Raw genomic sequence first — 21,863 nt, 5'->3', positions numbered from 1 at the left:
TCTGCTTGAGGGTCAACAGAACCTCCATTTGTCTTATAAACTCAATGGTCTCATGAGATGCTCACAGTTTTGTCCACCTCTGGCTGAGGCACCCTTTTAAGTGGAGCCTACATTTTTTGGGGTGGACTATGGCGGAGGTGGTTTGAAGGGAGGGGCCACCAAAGGGACAAGGGAGCACTGTTCTAGAGATGGCCCTGTGAGCAAGAAAAATAATCTGCCTCCCTGCATACCAACCAAACGTTGAACCTGATTCTTTTGAAAAACAGAACTGCTCTTTCCATTCCTGAGTGCATGTGGGGAGGGTTTGAGGCAGGGCTGAGGAAACAGAGCTTCTCTGCGTCACTGTGTGACAACCCCACGTTTTATGGGGACTCCTGCTTTGCAAGGGGAGAGCCCGTGGACCTTGCGTGAGGTACCAAGACTGTCACGCCCCAGTGGTCCCTCCCGTGGGCCAACTGAAAATGACCAGTGGAAAGTTACCGTTTTCTGTCTGTTTGGGCTACTTCTTCCTGATGTAGGACTCACAGATCCTGAGGTGTCCAGTTCATCAGCAGAAGACCAGGAAGACAAATCCTACGTGGGAAATAGATTCTCTTAATGATTCCATGTCCCAGAGCCACGATGGCTTTGTGATCTGCAAGTACTTCCCACCCCATCCCTATCTATCCCTCAACCCATTCCCCGGGAGAAACAAGAATCAGATGACTGCAGGAAGAACAGAACCTAATACTTCTAGTGTGTTGGGCTTTCCTGGTTGTGAGTTTGGCCCTTCTGGAGAATACAGGTGGAGCTTTGTTATTACTGGGCCGCTTGGAGCTTTATTATTTCTTAGTGACATGGACGGGAATGGGTTGAAGTGAAGGGGGTAAAGGAATCTGCCTTACAGCTGCAGGGTGCTCAGGCCGGAGAGAAACCAAATCATAGAAACAAAAGATTGTCAGTCACCCAGGAGCCTGCCTTTTAGCATCAGAGAAACTGTATTGTTGCTGGCACCGCTGTTACTGTGAGTAGGTGGTTCTTTTGCCTGCAACATGTTTGTGTGTTCATAACAGGATTTCACAATTGAATGTTTGAAGTCTTACCTGCAAATGCATTTCTTAAAACCAACAATATTACAACGATGCAGTAAATTTAAAAATAAATAATAGATAAACAAACAATTAAATAGATAAACAAATAGAAGTGAGCATTGAACATTTTGTATGGTTTAACTGCCAGCTAAGGAGAGTTCATACCTTCTAAGGTTTGAATATGAAACTCATATGCAACAATTGGTTGTGGCCTACTCTCGCAGTGTTACTGAAAGCACATGAATTCTTAAATAAACTAGGTAAAATAAAATGCCACAGTAGTGGTGGTAATAGGGTTAGCAGTAACAATTACAAGAGGTTTTTGGGATGTAACAGAATCAAAAGTAGTGTCCTATTATAAAAGTTTTTGAGTTACTTTTTTATTTTGAGCCAGACTTATAAGAGCAGTGATTGAGAGGGGACACTCTAGTCTCACAAGTACTACATTCAGAGTCTCTAAAATGGATAAAGATGATGCTTGTTTGGTCTCCTGTAGGACATGCTACACAATGATGTCTATTGAGAGCTTACCTGCTGACTGCTTGACATGTCTAATAACTTCTCCAGCTCCTTGATATGACGACTGACCTCCTTCAAGAGAAGTTTGAGCCGATTTCCAATCACATGCACTTTTTCTTTGGCTTCTAAACAGTCTGTGCCTTCAGCATTCACCAATAGTTGGCAAGACATGTCTTGCAGTGAGGCCACTTTGAGTTGGGATTCCAACAGCTCATGCCTTATTTGCTATGAATATCATAAGAAATATTTTTCTAAGAATTTTCAATAATTTGAGAAAGTTCCAAAGGTGCACAATGACATCACTTTAACTTAGTGGACAATTAGACCTGAGCATCAGAATGCTGTGCTCACACAAGGACGGATACAGCAGCCCATGACATTTGGGAATCAGGGACCTCTGTTCTAATCCTGCCTCTGCCAAAATGTATCCTATAAGACCCTGAATCTTTCTGATCTCAGTTTTCGCATTGGTAAAATGATGATATTAATTCCTGCCGGGTCCACAGTAAGTATTACTGGAAGGTTCAAACTGGTGAATGTATGTTAAAGTATTTAAAATATAAAGTGTTATGCAAATGAGACATAAACTATTCTTTTAAAAAGAGAAGTAAAACATTAACATATAAATATAGAAAAACTCAAGTATGCGGAGGTATACTCAGATATCTATTCAAGATTTTAAAAAAGATATATGGGTGATTCATCACTCACAACTTAATGTCTGAGGTCAAAAGTCTAGTAAAAATGCAGCTGCATAGCTATTTCCTCCTGGTTTCTAAGACCTTTATGATACTGAACTAAAAGCTGACAATTCTGTTAGGTTTGTTCGAGTGTTAAATGTTAAGAAACAGCATTTTAAAAATACAGAAAGTGACAAAATGCAAATCATTTTATCCTAATGGAACTCAAATATGCTTCTTTATCTTCTATAAAATCACTTAAGTACTCTGTACATTATATTGTCCAAAGTTCTTTTTATAAGAATCTACACAGAAATCCTGTAAATTTCCCTTTGAACTGAATACTAGAAAAAGTTTCTTGCTCCTTGAGAATTGGTTTGTTTCCTTTTTGTCAGGTAATAAAAATCATTTAACTCATCATGTTTCCCTTGTTGTCTTAGCTTTCAGAAAACTTGGTGCTAAGGTTAGTGTTGAATCCGTATACTTAATTCTTCTTAAGAAGTCTTAATGGTCTCTATTTTAATTCCTTTAATTATCAGCCACCCAATATATTCTTGGGACGTAGATTCAACACATACAGTTTAAATTTAAAATAAATGTAATTTGCCAAAGAGCTGCCTTGATAAAAACAAGCTAATTAAGATGAAGACCGTCTGAGATTTTTAGACGAGCAATGGCTTTAGAACCAGATTCTAAAGCTAATAGATATCATCTTCTATGTACATGTTTGCTTCACAGAGATGGGAAATCATGAGAGGTAAAGAAAGACTAAGAGATTATAACGGAAAAAGTAAATAAGTAGTACCAACTATAACATAACCAGACGCTGCCCGAGTCCACACATCTTACCGTAAGCTGTTTGAGATGGTCCTGAAGTATCTCTGCATCAAGGTTAGAATCAACAGGCACAATTTCATTTTTCCTTCTGTCAATGTTCTCAAGCATAAGAAGCAAACCATGACTCATTTCATGGAAATCCTAAAAAAAATATGGAGCATAAAATCCTTTTGAATGAGATATTTTTCTTTCCCTCATAGCTTAAATATCCATGCTTTACAATTCCTACCGTTGGTTTTAAGATCTTATACACAGCTCCTTTCTAAGGAAGGCACTAGAGCTGTCGTAATTATCTGAGTTCACGTTCTTACCAAAAGCATCTAATTTATTACTCGAGGGAAAAATTAGACATAAGGAAAATTGGCATCAAAATGCTTAATTTCTAGGGCTATAATACTATGTAGAGGGAAGCAGCTCTGCTCCTTTATCTTCCCATCTTTGAAGGCCTAAATTCAATCCCATCTCTCCATGCGTCCATGTATTCATTTATTCAAGGTATAGTTACAGAAGATCTCCAACGTGGGAGGCGCTGGGTACCTGCTCCCTGCTTGGGTACCTGCTTTCAAGGAGCTATTATTACTCTCGGGGCACCTATAATCCTGGGAAACAGGCTTCCCATCCTGCTCAGATTATAACCCAAACTCCTGGCCAGGACCCACAAAGCCCTGCATGATATGCTTCCTGACCACCTCCCAGATCTTTCTCATCCCTTCCTTCCTCTCTGACTACTCTCTGATCACACCGGCCTTTCTTCTGTCTTTGAACACACTAAGCCCTTTCCTGCTTCTGGGACTTGCCATCTGCTTGACCTCCTTCATGGCAACATCTTTCCAAGAATCAGCTCAAACATCCATAGAACTTCCCCAATCACCTTCCCAAAGTGCTTTTTTCGGTTACTCTTATCATCAACATCTGTAAGTAGCTTGGTTAAACATTTAATTGCATTTTTTGTGTCTGTCTTCCCCAACAAAAGCAGAGGCTGGGCTGTATCCTGCCTGCTTAGTGCAGTATCTGTCAGACTGTAAACACCTGGCAAATAATTGTGGTCTGAATGGATGAGTAAATATTTGTAATGCTCACTTGGATGTCCAAGAAATGTCTTTCTATGTGCTCAGAAAATACCTGTTGAACGAGTAAAGAATGAGTCGAAGGAGGAATGGTGAGGCTGAGATAAACTTGTGGGAAGAGGCTCTTGTTAGCTGTAAAGAAGTGGGGTCTTTGAACTCCTGGTCACATGTACAAATTCTCCAGTAAAATGAAGACTTTGGGCACAAAGTTATCTCACTCAAATACTGACTTTGGAGAGTAACTGCATCCCCCTAGTGATCTTGATAAATCAAGTCACAGACTCAGCTACACTGGAAATGTTTGACTTCAGAGCATGGCAGGCCCAAAGCCCCTCAGACCTGACACTGCATCAGTGCGTCCTGGAGAAGGCCCCGCCACTCCTCCAGCAGGGAGCACACGCGCTCCCAGCGGCCATTCATCTGGGACAAGCGACCCTGCAGATCCTGGCTCTCCTCACTGCCAGTCTGGGTGAACTCAGAGCTGCACAGATTGATGGAGAGGATGATGGCCTTGTGGTGGTCCACAGCTTTCTGGAGCTCCTGCAGAGAGAAAGGAGAACAATCAAACAAGGGAAATAACAATAAGAATACTAAAGAAAAATAGTCTAAGACCTTTGGAAATGCTTCACCCAAATTAAAAGACCTATTAATTAACACTGGCCTTAGCAGGATGGCTAGATAAGATACAGTGGGTGCACACCACTGGAAACCACGCTGTAGTTAAAAGAGATGGATCTGACGTACGCTTGACGATGTGAATGAATCTTCAGAAAATGTGGTATAAAGTGAAAGAGAAACAGATTGATATGGGTGACAAAACAGCATTTATGTAATTTAAAATACATGTGCACACACACAAGTCCACATTTTTCATGAATATATATGAAAAAGGAATATGTGTTAAAATTTCAGAATGGTTGCCATGGGTTTGAGGAATTGGGATTAAGAAACAGTGGGGGAAAAAGGATAGATAAATAAAATTAAGGGGAGCTTTGCAGGAAGCAATGATGGCCCTGGGGAGTGAACTAAGGAGTATGATTAACACCCATATTCCCAGCATGGGAGTTCAACAACAGACCAAACCAAACCAAACCAAACCAAACCAAACCAAACCAAACCAAACACAAACTGGTCTCAACGCTGTGTGCATAGGCATGAAATGGGAAGCTTGATGAGAAAGCAGATTCCCAGGCCCTGGCCTCCAGCTGTTCTGACTCCACAGGCACCGAGGGTTAGTGGCCCACAGGCTGAGAACATTGCCTCTGTCACAGGCCAGATTTTTGTGATGGTAAAGAGAATGAACTGTATTTCATCAGCTAAGCAATTTAGTTTAGTTTCCCAAAAAAACAGGTGACTGATTTTGTTACTGTGTGCATTTCCCCAAAATCTAGAACTAAATTTCAAGAATTTAAGTACAAGTTTATGTATTAATAATTGAATATCTGGGTACTGTTTAAATATTCCCAGATCAAGGTAGGGTCAGTGATCCTACAAATCACATCTACTCAGGCTACATTTTCTTATAATTTCTCACCATTTCTGTTATGTTTCCAACTTGTCTTAAATTTGCACTTTTCAATGGATTCTTAACATCCCATAATGTAGATTCAACCACAGAGACAGTATAAAATCAAGAAATGTTGTAGAAAGTACTAGGTTATTCCACAGATTTATTCTCAGAAAACAGATAGGAAAGATGGGGAAGAGGTGCAGAGGAGGGTGGCTTTTTTTATCACACAGGCTGACTTTCAAGGTCTCATTTTTCCACTCTAATCTCGCTTAGGTCTCAGACTCTGGCCAGTGTTTGTTTCATCAACTTATTTGGAATTGGTTATAATGCAACACTGCCTTACATTTTCCTGGAGAGAAACTAAAGTAATTGAAGTACTCTAGAGAAAAAAGCATTTTGTAATCCAGATCATGTAAATTGCATCCTTCATCCTGAAATTGATGGAGCTGGTGCAGAGTCTATTCTACAAGAAGTTTGAGCATCTGTGCGGAAGACTCACTTCACTGTTTGAAAATTTAAAACAAAACAACTAAAACAAACCAGAAATACAGCACCCCAAAAGAAACAGCATACAGAGAACTCAGGGAGAACAAAGGCAGTGCGCTTAATCCTTGAGCCTGGAGGGCCCGGTAGCCCTCCTCTTCTGAGGAAGAGCACAGCTTGACGTTCTCCAAACAAAAAGGCAGGACCAAGAGGCCTATTAAGAAGAAACTGAGCTCTCCATCCACAGTATGCTTACAAAAAGTCTCCACATATCAATGCATTTCAATAGCTGGGCTGAGAAGGATTTTTAAGATCTAGAGAGGGAGTTAAAAGAGGTCATCTTGTGCACTACACCCACCCAGGTCAAAATTAAATGTAAACGTCAGGTGTTTTACTGCGATTACTCCACGGGTTTTGTTTGCTTGGATTCATTTCACTGAAAATTGCTTCTGCCACTACTATAATCTATTTCAGAAGTTCTGCTGATTCCAGAATGTCAGTGGTTTCCTTAGGTCTCCATAAACTCACACGTATAAGATCTGGGAGAGGACTCCTCTCCAACTCTAGATATAGACTTGTAGGACCCTGAGGACATAGCTGTTATTTCCTTTAAAAGAGGTTAATTAGGTCCCAGAGGTACCTGGATATTTCATGAAATTTTAATTGGTCATTTCTTAGCTACCAATTCATCAAATCATGATTATTTTCCTGGGGCTGGTTCTGCAACGCAGTCCAGCTCTCAACCCTTCCAAGCCTTCCTATAAACACTCTGATCTGGGGTGGCTGGGGAAGCGTTCGTGTCCATTTGTGCTGACCACTCCCCCGCTGCTGTGTGACCGCACAACGGCCAGGGCTAGCGGTGTCATCTGACCGGGCATGCCACGTGGCAGCTTTCTCTCTGGCACTGCGGGAAAGGCCAAGGGTAGCTACCTTGAGCTTTTTGATCTGGAGCGCGATGGGCTGGATATCAGTGCTGCACTGCAGGCGCTGAAGCCGTTCCAGGTCCTCCTCCGTCTCCCGCAGCCAGGTCAGCACGCGGTTCAGGTCCGAGTGAAACTGCTGCCACCTCTGGGGATTCTGTTTCGTCCTCAGCTCCTTGCTCAGGGCCTGCGCCTGGAGGAGCTCCCAGCGGTCAATCACACCTGGCAAGACAGCACACGCACAGGATGGGGAGGGATTGTCCTCCATGGAGAACGTTCAGGAAATGTTTGAAACCTACGTGGGTGGCTAACTTTAAAACAGCAACAGAAAGAAAAGTAACGCCTCTGGCATTCTGTTGTTGTCAGCTGTAAATAACAGTATGGTGGCTGTGTTTTTCCTAGCTGCATTTTTAATGATAATGGAGAAAAGATATTAACTACCTAAGATTTAATGCTGTAAGGAGCTGTATGAAGTAATAAGCATTAAAGTGGGTGAAGATAACATTCAACTCTTGGTTTCCTTCTGCAGGAAAGCTCTGAGAGCGTACAGAGCACACACAGAAGATTCCTGACTAGTGATTAGAGACGGTGCCTTAAAATACATGGGACATGGGGAAAAAAACCACTGTGATTATTTTCACCTCCCCCTCTGTCCCCAGAGATCATTGTAACATGGAGGAAAGTTCTCAGGATAGAACAGTGTAGAATGAGGTCAGTGGCACAGTGGAACTCGGGGGCAACGAGGTGGGTGCTTCGAGATCTTCTATTTTGCTCTGTCTTGAATTGAGCACAACCCACTCACCAGCTGTTTGGGTTTCGGTGCTATTCAGGTTAACAAAGCCAGGAAAATGCTCCTCTTCCTCGGCTAGTTTGTGCTCCAGTCTTTTCACTGAGTCTATACTGCCGCTGCATTCACCCAGCAGTTTCATCTGTTTAGACACAGAAAAGAGGCCCCCCGTCACAAAATACTCAAATTGTCATGAGTGCAAGAACTCCCGGGGAAAATATCTCTGGAGTTCCTCAAAAAGGGCAGTAGCTGTGCGCTACTTCTCTATAAAGAGTAAGCCGCTCTGCTGCAAACAAAAAAGTCAAGTTCAAAAACAGGCTTCTTAAACATGTGACACATTCATATTTACATAAAGCAATGCCTTGAAGATATACTTGGCACACGTGGTTTTGCATAAGTCTTCAAAATTTCTTTTAAAATTTATGAATCAAAACAGACTAAACCGATCTGGGATTTAACACTCAGAGCCCCCAGCTGGCAATACAATATATAGTTTTTGGCAAGCTGCTCCCTTTTTCTTAAACTGAAGTGTGGGAAGAGTAATATTACCACAAATCTCAAAGGGATGTTTATTTGTATTAAATAATTAAAATACTTAAAAGAATAAAGCAATATTAAAGCCAGCTGTTTCATGAGAAAATTTAAGCAATGGTTAATAGATACTAAGGGAATAAATTCTAACATCAAAAGAAAAGCTTCCAACTCCGTGTTTAATATCATGCACAGTATTCAAAGATTAAAAGAACAAGTCATTTCAAGACACTCCTGCTATACTGATCATAACATTTTCTTTCAAAGCCTTTAACAAATTACATTGCTATTAAGTTACTCTGATTGCTTTGAGTGGTTGTTAAGTACAACCTCAGTGATGTCGGCATGCTCATTGTGAAATTATATTTTTAAAAAAGAGGTTTCACTATAAAAGAAGTCAGTATAATAGGCCAAACCAGACAGGAAGTAAGCTCATGATTAATGAGTCTTCTGTGATTGTGAGGATATTAACGTTAGCATATATAACTAGAACGGTTCTCTCTCCTGGTTTCAAAAAGCAGTACATGTGTGTTGTCATTAGGCTTAGGGAAATTAATTTTTCTTTCCTTTTACAAAGCGGTCTTTTGGGTGTGAAAAGAAATGATATGAGGCATAGAAGAGATTTACTTTCAAATCCTCTCGCATAAGTATGTGTAGGAAAACAGGTAATTCTCTGAGAAAAGTTATTCGGTCGTCAGTAACCTAAGCAGAGCAAATGAAGTTATTACTTTACAAAAAGCTTCGAAAATGGAACTGGTAATACACACAATCTCTTGCCATCTTTTCCCCAAATCTCTCTTGTTAGTCCGAACTGTTTTCTCCAGAAGGAGCATACAAATAACAGAGCATTAAAAAAGTCCCAAGATCATCAAGTGAATCAAGACACCTAGGAAAAGAACTAAAACAATTCCATGTTAGTAATCTACCAGCTAAAATCTGCTGCTCCAAGGATATCCTTGGTCAGAAAATCATTAGCTGCATTTGGAAAAATGCCTAATCACTTTCCAGAGCCAAAGCATTTGGCTGCTTTCAATTAAATGGATTTCACTCAGTTCTCCGTGTAAAGGACCAGGCTGGTCATTAGGGTAGATCAGTGGGTCTGAGCACAGACCAGTTTTGCTCAAAAGGTAATCTACTAACAGGGCTTTGTTTTGCACACACACGAGTTCAAGGGCAGCTTGGTACATGGAGAGCTGACACAACCCTCGTGCCACAGATGGACTGTTCTTTGTCACACGATTGTGATTACCAGGTATGTGCCAGGATCACGAGGGTCCGGATACTCACATAGCCTCTGTAGCTGGAGTCTAACTCTGGTCCTGTGGGAGTTTTGCTGTGGATGATATTCTCCATTTGCTGCATCTGAAAGTGGCTGTCATCCAGGGCTTTGCCCAGTTGTTGGATCTGTGACTCCAAGGTGCTAGGATCCCCTGCAGTGTCGACCATAAGAATCTTTACAAGCTTGACATTCAAGGAGATGGTTAAGAAATTCTACAGCTAAGGCAGTAGAGAGATGGTACGTGTGTGGGTAATCATAAAGCACATTTAGTACCGACATGTTGGTGGGTTAGGAGTTCGAATTACCAGACCAATGAATGTGCTTGACCAAGAGTCCAAGCAGACTGGGTGTTGCACAAGGGGCCTGTGGTGGGTTCTAACAGCCTCTGCTTCTATTCCCTCTTCCGGCTCATCCCCTGAAAACTGCGTGTTGTAAGCTCTCTAAAGACCTCAGGTGATGGCTTCTGCTCCCCAGTAACTAGGAGGCAGTTACATCTCAGGCTCCCTCTGCAGTCACTTATCAAACAGAAAAAGACACACCCTCTAATTTTCCTTTCTGCATCTCAGTAGAAGATAGTGCCTCTGAAGTCCCAGGTGGCTGCATCATTGACTTAAGGTGGAACTTCAAGTGAACCAAGAAAAGACTAGCTCAGGATGGGTATGTGTGGAGGTACCAAACTAGCAATGGCTTGCTTTTGTTTCAAACCTGAAACAAAATCAGGAGAAAGCTAAGATTTTTACCATTTCCATCCAGGTATGTTCTCACTCACAGCTTAGAACTTCTAGCTCATCTCCTTTGAGAGATGTGACATCCTTTGGCAAAATTATTGTGTGTGTATTACAGTCTTTGAATTCAACAAGAACATTGATCATCAGAGTGAAGCTAGCACAGGGTGAAAGCAGAATAAATATTAGTAAGCTTTATTAATTCTTTTTTGGAAAAAAGACCTTCTAAATACACCTGGAAGAGGTTTCTCACTGGGAATCACTCAGGCAGTAACCATTTCAGTAATGCTACTTTACTTCCTGTCCTTTTGCTTTTCTGCAAAAACTAAAGTGTAAACTAATAAACTCACAATTCAATATCCTATCACTGTGGTCAAACCCTATCCTCTCCAATGTCCTCCAAATTACTGACCCTGAGCTACAGTTTGTCTAGAGCAACATTAAGCAAAACGAGTTCCATTTCCTTTCTTTAAGGCTTCTTGTTTCAGAAATAGTTCTGTCCTTACAGAAGAATCTAATTCTTTTTTTTTTTTGGAAAATCTAAGTCTTAAGATACTGTGGAATACATTCTCATGTCAAATTGCTTTATGGGGTAGTAAGACTTATTCAACTAAAAGTATAATTTTTTAGAGCTGAATATCTGATTTCACCCCTTGTCTTATATGGGACCCCTGAGATCAGGAGGATGAATGGTGGGCCTGAGGTCACACGTATAGGCTGGTGGACTTGGGACCAGATCCTTGAGCCCTGATTCCTCAGCCAGAGGTGGGTCTGCAAGCCCTCCTCGAAATCACGAAGCCAGACCTGCTACAACCAAGCAGGGCACTAAAGCACCAATGCTAAGACTAGTGTTTCCATCTCCTATTTTCTGCCATTAATGGGCATCATAGGTTCACACTTAATGAGAGTGATTACCATTTAGCAAGTTGAGCAGTTGCTTTATTGCACTTGATTATTGGAATCTTACTCTTGGTGTTGATCAACCAAATGTTTTGGTTTTTGTTTCTGAGACAGCAGTCAGAGAGGAAGGTTCTGCCTTAACATGCTTTTGGCACAGAGCAGTGAGAGGTACAGTAGATGTGCTAGGAGTGGAGGAGGCTTGTTACAGGTGAGGGACAGAGGGGCACTTTGGCTTTTGGCGCCTACCAGAGGTATTTCTGATTGCACTTTCTGTGAGTTTAACATAGGCCTCGGGACTTGCGGGGATCATTACATCTGCAAAAAGAGCACAGTCTAAGTTGACAGCTAAGGTCTGGAAACCTTGATTCCCTGATGGCAGGAAAATAACTTTCTTAGGGAAAAAAAGGAAGTTATTCATCCTCGGCAGATAACTCTTGAACATACAGAGAAGTCTGAGTACGATCACCAAAGGGTTCCTGAAATAAATCATAATAAGGGCTCACGTTGATTGAGTGTTTTATGAGCCAGGTGCTGTTCTAAGCACTCATTTATCCTCACAGAAACCCTACAGGGTGCATGGAAGTGTTATTCTCATTTTATTGATAAGAAAACTGAGGTTCAGGGGAATGAAGTTACTCATCCAAGTTTCAACAGCTAGTAGTGCCACAACTGGGATTTCAACCAAGACAGTCAGGTTCTAGAGCAGCGCTGTCCAATAGAAATAACGTGAGCCACGTTGACTATTTTAAAGAGTCTAAGGGCCACAATGAAAAAGTAACAAGAAAGGGAGGAAAATAATTTCAATACTTAATTTTACTAAACCAATATACCCTAATTCTAACATGTAATCAACGTAAATACTATTATGCATATTTTACATGCTTTCCTTTGTGCTAAGTGTTTGAATTTTGTGTATTCGTGTAAGTGCATTTGACACAGCAAATCTCAGTCTGCACGGTCACATTTCAGTGTCCAGCTGTCACGTGTGGCCGAGGGCTACATGGTGGACAGTTCTGCTTTAGATGCAAAATGCCTAACTATTAGGTTGCACCATGAAAACAAAATAGAAACAAGAGAAATCATTTTCCTTTTAGACAGTGCCATACCCTTGGGAATCCAACTGTGAACCATCAGAAACAAGCAGAAACTCTCTTTCAGAGAATGTGTGAGATGCGTTTACAAGCGCTACAAATTGGCCTCCGATTATTTATTCTATTTTTACTCACCTTCCTTACAATGCTCCTCTTCCTCTGTCCATCCCTTCACTATATGTGTTCTTGAAGTTTTCATACTTCTTGTATCCCTTCATACACTCTTCCTGGTGATCTCCTTCCTTCCCTTGGTGACCACTATGTGGAAAACTACCTAATTGGCATTTCCGGTTCCTGAAATTCAGATCCATGCATCCATCTACTGCTGGCTTTTTCCCTTGGGATAGTCTACAGCATCTCAAGTTCAGGATGTGCACAGAGGAACTCATCACCTCCCCCTTTCTCACTGCCCTGCCCCCGTGGCTCCACAGACACCCAGAACATTCTCTCCTGCTCATGGTCCTCAGAGCCTAGGACCACCTGCATCTTTCACCAAGATGCCCAAGCCAGCAAATCACTTCAATCCCAATTCGATCAACCACCAGTTATGGAAGAGCTGTCTTATGATTTCTCATAGCTCTTCCATTCTTTCCATTCCCAGTGCTGCTTCCTTAGTTCAGGCCACCATCATATCTGTGTCCTGGATTGTAAAACAATTCCTCTTGGACTCTCTTTCAATGTGCCCTTCTCTAGATAGTATTGAGACAGGTTCTTTGAAAATATGCACCGGGACTTCCCTGGTGGCGTAGTGGTTAAGAATCCAACTGCCAATGCAGGGGACACGGGTTCGATCCCTGGCCGGGGAAGATCTCACATGCCGCGGAGCAACTAAGCCCGTGCGCCACAACTACTAAGGCGGCGTGCCACAACTACTGAAGCCCGCGCGCCTAGAGCCCGTGCTCCACAACAAGAGAAGCCACCGCAACAAGAAGCTCATGCACCACAACGAAGAGTAGCCCCCGCTCTCCGCAACTGGAGAAAGCCCGCGCGCAGCAATGAAGACCCAATGCAGCCAAAAATAAATAAATAAAATAAATAAATTTATTAACAAAAAAAGAAAGAAAAAAAAAGAAAATATGCATCTGATCACATGCTGCCCTCCCTCCTAGAGCCCTGCTGTGGCTCTCCATGGCCTTCATGATAAAAACCAAACTCCTTTCCATGATGAACAGGTTGCTTTCTGACCAGGTCCTGGTTTGCCTTTCCACCTCCTCTTTGTTCATTCCTTGCCTCCCAGTCTACAGCCTTGTCATTCTGGACAAACTCCAGGTGACCAAACGCGCCGAGGCTAATCGTAAGTCCAAGATGGGCATGCTTTCCTTTCTTGCTCTGAACATTGCTGCGTCCTCCTGACCAACTCCTATTCATCCTTCAGGTCTCAGCTCAAGTCTCTTCCCTAAAGCCTCTCCTCAAAGCGCCAGCTTAGTCATCCCTGGGCTGTGCTTCTACACCACCATGTGTACATTGCTATCCTAGTGCCAAACATTTCACACAGCCGTTCCTTACTTGTCTGTGTTCCACACTAGAGTGTGAGCTCTTTGAGAAGAAAAGGAACTGTGTATTTCCAGTACTTACAAAGTGCTTGTCATGTAGTAAGAACATAAGTATATGTGGGATAAATCAGTGGCCACAATGCCAATTTTATATTTGTGAATCATGTTAATATCCAATTATATATTTGTGTATAAGTCCCCCTAATGGGAGAAGGAAGATGATTCTGCTCAGCACACGGATTTCCAGTACAGTATCCACTCCTTTTCATTTTCTTTCAAGCCAGCATACAGGAGGAGCTCTTTCTTACCTGAGAGACCAACAGCTCCCCTGAGGTAGAAGTCTTTATCTTCCTGACCCTCTTCGTCCTCAGAGGGCAGAGCTCTGGACACAGCAGACTCTAGGTCACGACTGAGGTCGTAGTCATGGTCCCACTCCAGAGGGATGGAGTCCACACTGGCAGGGGTGTCTCGTCCGGACCTCTCGCTCTGGAGGGGCTGGGCGAGTGAGAGGGAGGGGTTGGAGGAGGGCTGGGGGGAGAGCACGCTGTCCGCGGAGGTGTCACGCCAGTGGAGGTCCGACAGAGCTGCAGCCTCCTCCAGCTCCAGCTCCCGGTCAGAGAGGTCGTGCTCGTCATCTGGGAGCTGGAAACGCAGTCAAGCCAGCCCTGTTACCGCAGCGGTCAGCTGACCCCCTTCCCACTCTGTGCTCTGCCTTTCACCAAATCTCAGCACTCAAGCTTATCGGGACCACATTCCTACCTCGCTGGGGGTAATTTAAAATTTCCTATCATCAAATAAATAAGTATCTTCTGATAACTTTTTTAAATGTCTTATACATTAATCTAGTAAATTCTCAGTTTTATCATGGAAAAATGGAAATAATATCAAGACCTACTTCAAAGCATTGATATAAGATTAAATAAGATAATGTAAATAAAGGCAACCTAGTACCTAATCTGCAACACAGTAAGTACAGAATGGCACATATCAGGAGCAAAAGGGAATTACTAATAAACCTTAGCTGGTCCTTTTATACCTATATCCCAGATATAAAATATATTTTATCACAGAAGATTCCAAATATTCTATAATAGCATCTTGACAATGAGATGTGATTACGGTAGCAATTAGGGAAATGGAAGAGAAAAAAGAAATTCAAGTAAACAACCTCATCAATTGAGCCACTGTTTACATTGCTCACTTTCATTCCCTTGTTTCTTCTAGAAGCTTCTTTATCTTCCATGGAAGATGTGTACCAAGTACTCATCTAAGCTCTTTATATGTATATATGTTAACTCATTTCATGCCCAAAGCAATCCTTTCTACAAGGTAGGTACTGTTATTAAACCAGTTTTACAACTGAGGAAACCAAGGCAAGTGACATGAAGTAACTTGCCCAAGGTGACGTAGCCAGAGCTGGGGCTGGAACCCAGGCACTCTGGCTCCAGAGTCCGGGCTCTTGCCCACTCAACGATGTTACCTAAGTCCACATTATTAATTCTCTTTAGATTTCATGATAATGAAAAAACAATGTCACATACAGGCAGGCGAATCAGTTTCTTATGGTATCTTTCCACACGCCCGAAGACCTCCTGACAGTAACGTCGGAGTTCATCCAGCTCTTCTTCAATGAACGTGGCATCCAGGGGTTCACTCTTTTCTATCAGCTGTTCTCCTTGGGCAATTATCTGCTCAATCTTATTGCGGTTCAATGAGATTTCCTGCTGGAAGGCCTAGGGAGCACATATTGCATGTAATTTTTTATTTCTCACTTGGACATGAAGTAATTCTAAAATACATATTTAGAAAAACCATGTAGGGGATATTAAATTTACCATAGACAATGACAAGCCAAGAGGCTATGACTTTCTAAAGTAAAACATAAAAATTTTAAATCAGAACAAGAGGCAGAAATGGCATTGTTAGAATTCCATGACCAGAGAGGTGCCTTTCACTAATAAAATTTACCACCACAGACAGTGTGGGTAAGAGAATCACAGGAACAAACATTCAAACCCATCATAAAGTTGACAGCACTGGTGGCCCCTGATGAAAAGCAATGGTAAGCAATACAGTGCCACTGAAATAAATTTAGCATTTTAAAGAATTATATTGGATATTTTAATTTTAGATTTCCTGACATGTCAAACATGACGAAGGAAAGCCATCCAAATGACAATGTCACAAATTCTTCTCAGATGATTTTTTAAAATTGTTTCAGGACATAAGCAGGAAAGAGCATAATTATTTGAAAAACAGGTAATTCTGGAGGATTATTTAGACTCATTCTATATGATTAAAAACAGTTCAGCTACAGGGGACAAGTTTCAGGGGATAAATTTTAATTCAACACAAGAATAAACTCTGGAGAAACTTCCCTGGTGGCGCAGTGGTTAAGACTCCGTGCTCCCAATGCAGGGGACCCGGGTTCGATCCCCGGTCAGGGAACTAGATCCCACATGCATGCTGCAACTAAGAGTTAGCATGCCACAACTAAGGGGCTGGCGAGCCGCAACCAAGGAGCCCTCTTGTCGCAACTAAGACCCTACGCAACACCCCCCCCCAAAAAAAGAATAAACTCTGGAATAGTTGAAATTGCACAATAATAAAAAGACTGCCAAGGGAGAGGGAGGGTGTTAATAAATGCCATGACCCTGCCAGAGTCCAAAAAGAAAAGATTCAACTACCACTTGGTAGAAAATGAAGCTTTAAAATATTGATTTACCTGTGAAATGACTTGCAAGAATTGAGGTGAAGGGAGGGATGGAGAGAGAGAGGCTGGGCAGAATACCAGGGCTATTTTATGATTTTTTTATCCTGAGAATCACTGATTAAAAGTAACTTCCTTGTTTTATTATAACAACCTTAAAGTTATGGGCATCATGACTATTCTTTAAAAAAAAAAATCTATCTTATCTTGGGAGGAAAATTTCACAAGCTGCATTGCATATTATTCAAGATGTTAAACACTCTTCCTTTCAGGGAATCCTTATATCTAATATATATCCATCCCCATTTAAAATGTTTAACTAGCCACTGTGTTTGAGTTATATACTGAAACATACCAACCATGCTTAAAAACTAACTTGGCACCTAAGAATGTAGACTATGAAATCCCAACACGAGAAAGTTGAACTGCTCTGGATCATGTGAGTCAAACAATTTGAAGGTGCTAGAAACAAATCAGAAAAAACAACAAGAACTAAAAAACAACAATCCTGGCCATCAAGTTAGTAATTAAAGTGTATATGTTAATGGAAGTTGTATCTCTGGGTAATGTTCTTTATTTCATTTTTAATATCTTTCTTATTTTCTGAATTTGTTTTCAATCAAGAAGAACTAATTTTTTGGACTTCCCTGGTGGTGCAGTGGTTGGGAGTTCACCTGTCAATGCAGGGGACATGGGTTCAAGCCCTGGTCTGGGAAGATCACGGAGTGGCTAAGCCCATGCACCACAACTACTGAGCCCACATGCCACAACTACTGAAGTCCGCGCGCCTAGAGCCTGTGCACCACAATGAAGAGTAGCCCCCGCTCGCCGCAACTAGAGAAAACCCTCTCACAGCAACAAAGATCCGATGCAGCCCAAAATAAAAAAAATATAAATAAATTTATAAAACAAAAAAAGAACAGTTCTTTAGTATGTTCTTCACAAAAGTATCTAAAAAATCCTTTCCTCTTCAAACTCTCTTAGCACTGATAATTTGAAAAATAACCCCTAATTTATTACCTTGAGTTGCTTTATTTTAGCTTGAACATCACACTCGGAAAAATGCTCAATGTTAGTGAGCTGCAAATCCATCTCTGTCAGCCACACCAGGATGCTGTCCCGTGCAGTCTCAAACTCCTCCCGCTGGCCAATGAAATGCTGGATGTGAAAAGAAAAGAATAAAAGTGAAAAAGCCCACAAACACGTGCTGAGATGGAACCGTCAATTCCAACGTTCTCCTGGAAAGTCATTTTCTCAATGAGCAACCAGAGCCCTGCAATTTTTTACCATATAAATTCATGCTGGATACCTCAATCTCTTGCCATCCCAGTCTTACAAAGTCACTGAGACTATGTCCTAATACTGTGTACAAACGGCCCGATCCTGTCCTCCGGGCCTCTAGGCTACAGAGGAGGCGTAGTATAGACCTTGAGTCTGCGCAAGATGGAGGTGACGCGCTTCTGCAGGTTGTCCCATCTCTGGTTGCCTTCGTGGATCATATGTTTCAGGCTGCAGGCCGAGTCGGTGCGGTTCTCTCTGGCCAGGCGGCGGTACTGCTTGTTGATCAGTTCCAGCTGGGTCAGGGTCTCATGGACCTGTCGCTGGAAACCCTAAGACCACAAAGAGGCACATCAGACAGGGAGATGAGCGGAGGGCTCTCAGCAAGGGTGTCTGGGTTTCATATTGTGATGTCAGTCAGAACAGGAAGTCAACTCTTCCCCCCCAAATGGGAAAAGACATTTCTAAACATCATATACTTCCACTTGTTAAGTAAAGTAATGTTATCGGTGTGGCTTAGGAAAGGGAGTTGATCAAACAAAAATATGAAAGACATGGTAAACAGTAATAAATATATGTATATACACAAATACATATACAATATAAATATATAATATATGCACATACATAGAGAACATACACACATACATATGATATATACATATATATATAGAACACACACATATACATATAACATGTACACATATACGTATATAATATATACATTTGAACATACACATACACATATATAATATAGCTTTTAAATAAACAGCTGAAAAAACTTTCCCATAAAGCAAACTGATTACATAAATATGTATGTATGCTGAAATGTGAGTTTAAAATGTTCAAAATTTCTGATGTCCATACTGAGAAAAGATATCATAGAACTGTCTCTTTAATGTGTAAAATATGTTATTTCCTAAGAAATCCAGAAATTGCCTCAATTCTGGTGTCCATTAAAAACAATAAAACTACCTTTTGCAGAAGGTCTTCTAAATGCAAGCTATTATTAACTTTTAAGAAAAACAGCTTGGTAAAAAAAGTGTGGAACATGCTCTATTTCTTTTTTGTTGCCCCCAAATGACTCAGTTTTCATAAAACGTTTTAGAGCTGATGTGACACCTTACATAGTAGTAGCTATTTACTTCTGAGGTTACCCCATGCACAGCTTAGAGTTTCCGCAGGTAAAATACTCTCTCTTCTTTTTCTCTGTAATGTAGCATAACCCTAGCATAAGAATCATTTGGCCAAAATAAAATGAAGCTTTTTAATTTCAAACTTATGTGTATGATTTATGACTGATTTTCATCCTGGTATTGGACAGAAAATTGTATAACTGATTGGACTGTACTAATCTAAATCCCCAAATTTTGCTTCCTTTGGCTTGTCACACTATTTACATGCCACCACACTTCTGCCTCTGAAATGGTTTTCCTTCTGAGAGTTGCTTTAAGAGCCTTTATCTGAGTAAATCCAACCTTGTATTCTACAAACTTTAAATTATTTCCCCAGAAAAGGAAGTGGTAAGGAAAGTTCAGCTTTTGCCATTACTGGAAGTCACAGAATATGTTTTCTCACTGGCGTGAAGGCGGGCACCATGGTTGGGTACCCCAGCACACCTAGATCTGTCCCCAATATTTGTGCAATTGTGCAATTGAACAGGCAAAGGCTGCCCTCAAACAAAATTTTGTTTTTGTAATTTATTTCTGTCTCTTAAGAAAATTAACTACAAAGATAAATAATAAAATCATTCATTATAACTAGCTATATAATTCATTATAACTAGCTATAAAATCATTCATTATAACTAGCTATATATATATATATATATATATATATATATATAACTATATAGCATTATAAGCTTAACTACATGGCTAACCTTTGTCATAAAATCTGAGGGTCTAAAATAGCATCAACAAGGATCTTACTTAATCTGCTTTGTAGTATAAGCCAATTATAGAAGGTTTAACCTTTATGAAGCTGAGTGTAATAAGATGCAGTACAAGAATATTTCCACTAGCATTGGTTCACAGCGGGATGATCTGAAATCTACTGCAGAATTTATTGTGGCTTTTTACTAGAACTTTTCTAAGGGAAAACCTTTTAGATAGGATTTTTTTTTCCTGGAATTTAGTGGTATAGTTACATATAAGTGCATATTCAGACATCAGAATACTCTTATTTATTTCACATAGTATTTGAACACTTTTATAGATTCATGACTTGCCCATCTATGAGTCGTAGATTTTAAACTCCACAAGAACAAAAACTAAACTTCATGTTTACTATAACAGGCCTCAAAAAATGCCTGGTTAATTGGCGTCACAAGGTAAAAATGAATCCAGCTGAATTTGGTTGGATTTTTTTAGTCTTAGTTTAAAATATCTCAGGGAGCTTGGGGCGGACTTAGCAACCAAGAATGATTTTTGTAAGATTCATGCATCAGAACTGCTCTCTGTCAGTGCATCTGAGAACACAACTGCCGATCAGTGGGCACTGATGGGAAAAGAAAGTTCACATTAAAAAATGGTCAGCTTAAGGCTACGTCAGGTCCTCTGTGAAAATGAGAGGCTGAGAAGTTGGGATTTCATCCTATCACAGTGACAGAGCAAGCCTCGAGACGGCCCCAAATGGCAAGGAACTAGAATCTGTTACTGAATGATTCCTTTGTTTATGAATACGATTATACTGCTGCTATTTTTGTCTCTATAAAAGTGAAAAATCTTGGTGACTCAAGAATGGCACTGCTCTTCATTTATAATTAGAGATGGTTTATGATTTAAAATATTTGATCAATTCTGGAGCCAATTCTATTTTATCAATGATTAAAAAATACAGATATATCTATGCTCCAGTTAGGTAAAAAAAGAATCAAGAAAATACATTGAAAGACAGATAGATGTTTTTGTTCTTGTTTTTGTTTTTAAACATCTTTATCGGAGTATAATTGCTTTACAATGATGTGTTAGTTTCTGCTTTATAACACAGTGAATCAGTTATACATATACATATGTCCCCATATCTCTTCCCTCTTGTGTCTCCCTCCCTCCCACCCTCCCTATCCCACCCCTCTAGGTGGTCAAAAAGCACCGAGCTGATCTCCCTGTGCTATGCGGTTGCTTCCCACTAGCTATCTGTTTTACGTTTGGTAGTGTATGTATGTCCATGCCACTCTCTCACTTTGTCCCACCTTACCCTTCCCCCTCCCCATATCCTCAGGTCCATTCTCTAGGAGGTCTGTGTCTTTGTTCCTGTCTTGCCCCTAGGTTCTTCATGACCATTTTTTTTTTTTTTTTTTTGGTATGGAAAACCATCATATCTGAATCTTAGAAGGTTGACTGTAAAAAATTATGAAATCAAAAGAATGCCAAGATCTTTGGGGGGGAATCATGATTCGTGTTTTCTAACAGAATTGAATAATTCTATAATGTAATGAAGAGCATTACTACTTTATTTGTAATTCTTGACAATCTTAAAGTAAAGACTTCCTTTCTCTTCTTCTTTGCCTACTTATGAGGTAATAATAAAGATGGCCAGAAAGTCATCACCTAGCCGTTTGAACAAATAATATGTGGGTGAACAGATTGTTTAGGTCTTGGGGCACCAACTATCAGCTGGCTACTCTCGTAGCAAAATAAAGATGAAATATTTGAAACTGAAAATCACCTCAAATTTCTTTAGTTCGTCCTTGGCAACTGTATAGAGCACCCCAGAAGAGCTGGGGAAGGCAGCTACCCTTTCTGAACATTTCAGCCAATCTTCAAAACGAGAAAAGTCATCCAGGAACTTCTGCCACAATCGCCACGTCTCTTCAATTCTGAGACAGAAATGAAAGAACAGAATCTGATTGCTTGAGACTGTTTTTGCTCCAGAACCCTGTCTGATACCTGCAACAGGACTAAGAGGGCCCAAAACAAGCAGCCGGGTGCCAAACAATAACCGTTCCCTGAGCCAAATTTGCCCAGACTGAAAAAGAAACA

At 40.8% G+C, this 21,863-nt stretch overlaps 1 protein-coding gene across 13 annotated transcripts in view; it reads right to left on the bottom strand.

The window, feature by feature from the left end:
- SYNE1 (spectrin repeat containing nuclear envelope protein 1) overlaps window positions 1-21,863 on the bottom strand; it is a 454,100-nt gene that overhangs the window by 9,706 nt on the left and 422,531 nt on the right. For 9 of the 13 annotated variants that reach the window (XM_036871084.1, XM_036871082.1, XM_036871073.1 and 6 more), the window contains 13 exons: window positions 21,550-21,700; window positions 18,030-18,212; window positions 17,623-17,760; window positions 15,434-15,625; window positions 14,201-14,534; window positions 11,555-11,623; window positions 9,692-9,834; window positions 7,889-8,015; window positions 7,097-7,308; window positions 4,513-4,713; window positions 3,119-3,247; window positions 1,602-1,814; window positions 481-573 (listed from right to left, as the gene is read on the bottom strand). In XM_036871084.1, coding sequence (XP_036726979.1) covers window positions 481-573; window positions 1,602-1,814; window positions 3,119-3,247; window positions 4,513-4,713; window positions 7,097-7,308; window positions 7,889-8,015; window positions 9,692-9,834; window positions 11,555-11,623; window positions 14,201-14,534; window positions 15,434-15,625; window positions 17,623-17,760; window positions 18,030-18,212; window positions 21,550-21,700 — 2,185 coding nt within the window. The remainder of the gene's footprint in view (window positions 1-480; window positions 574-1,601; window positions 1,815-3,118; window positions 3,248-4,512; window positions 4,714-7,096; window positions 7,309-7,888; window positions 8,016-9,691; window positions 9,835-11,554; window positions 11,624-14,200; window positions 14,535-15,433; window positions 15,626-17,622; window positions 17,761-18,029; window positions 18,213-21,549; window positions 21,701-21,863) is intronic. The other 4 variants (XM_036871085.1, XM_036871080.1, XM_036871081.1 and 1 more) reach the window with 2 other exon arrangements.

Source organism: Balaenoptera musculus, chromosome 12 (genome assembly GCF_009873245.2).
Source record: "Balaenoptera musculus isolate JJ_BM4_2016_0621 chromosome 12, mBalMus1.pri.v3, whole genome shotgun sequence".
NCBI classification, from domain to species: domain Eukaryota; kingdom Metazoa; phylum Chordata; class Mammalia; order Artiodactyla; family Balaenopteridae; genus Balaenoptera; species Balaenoptera musculus.
This window is presented reverse-complemented; position numbering and strand designations above follow the sequence as displayed.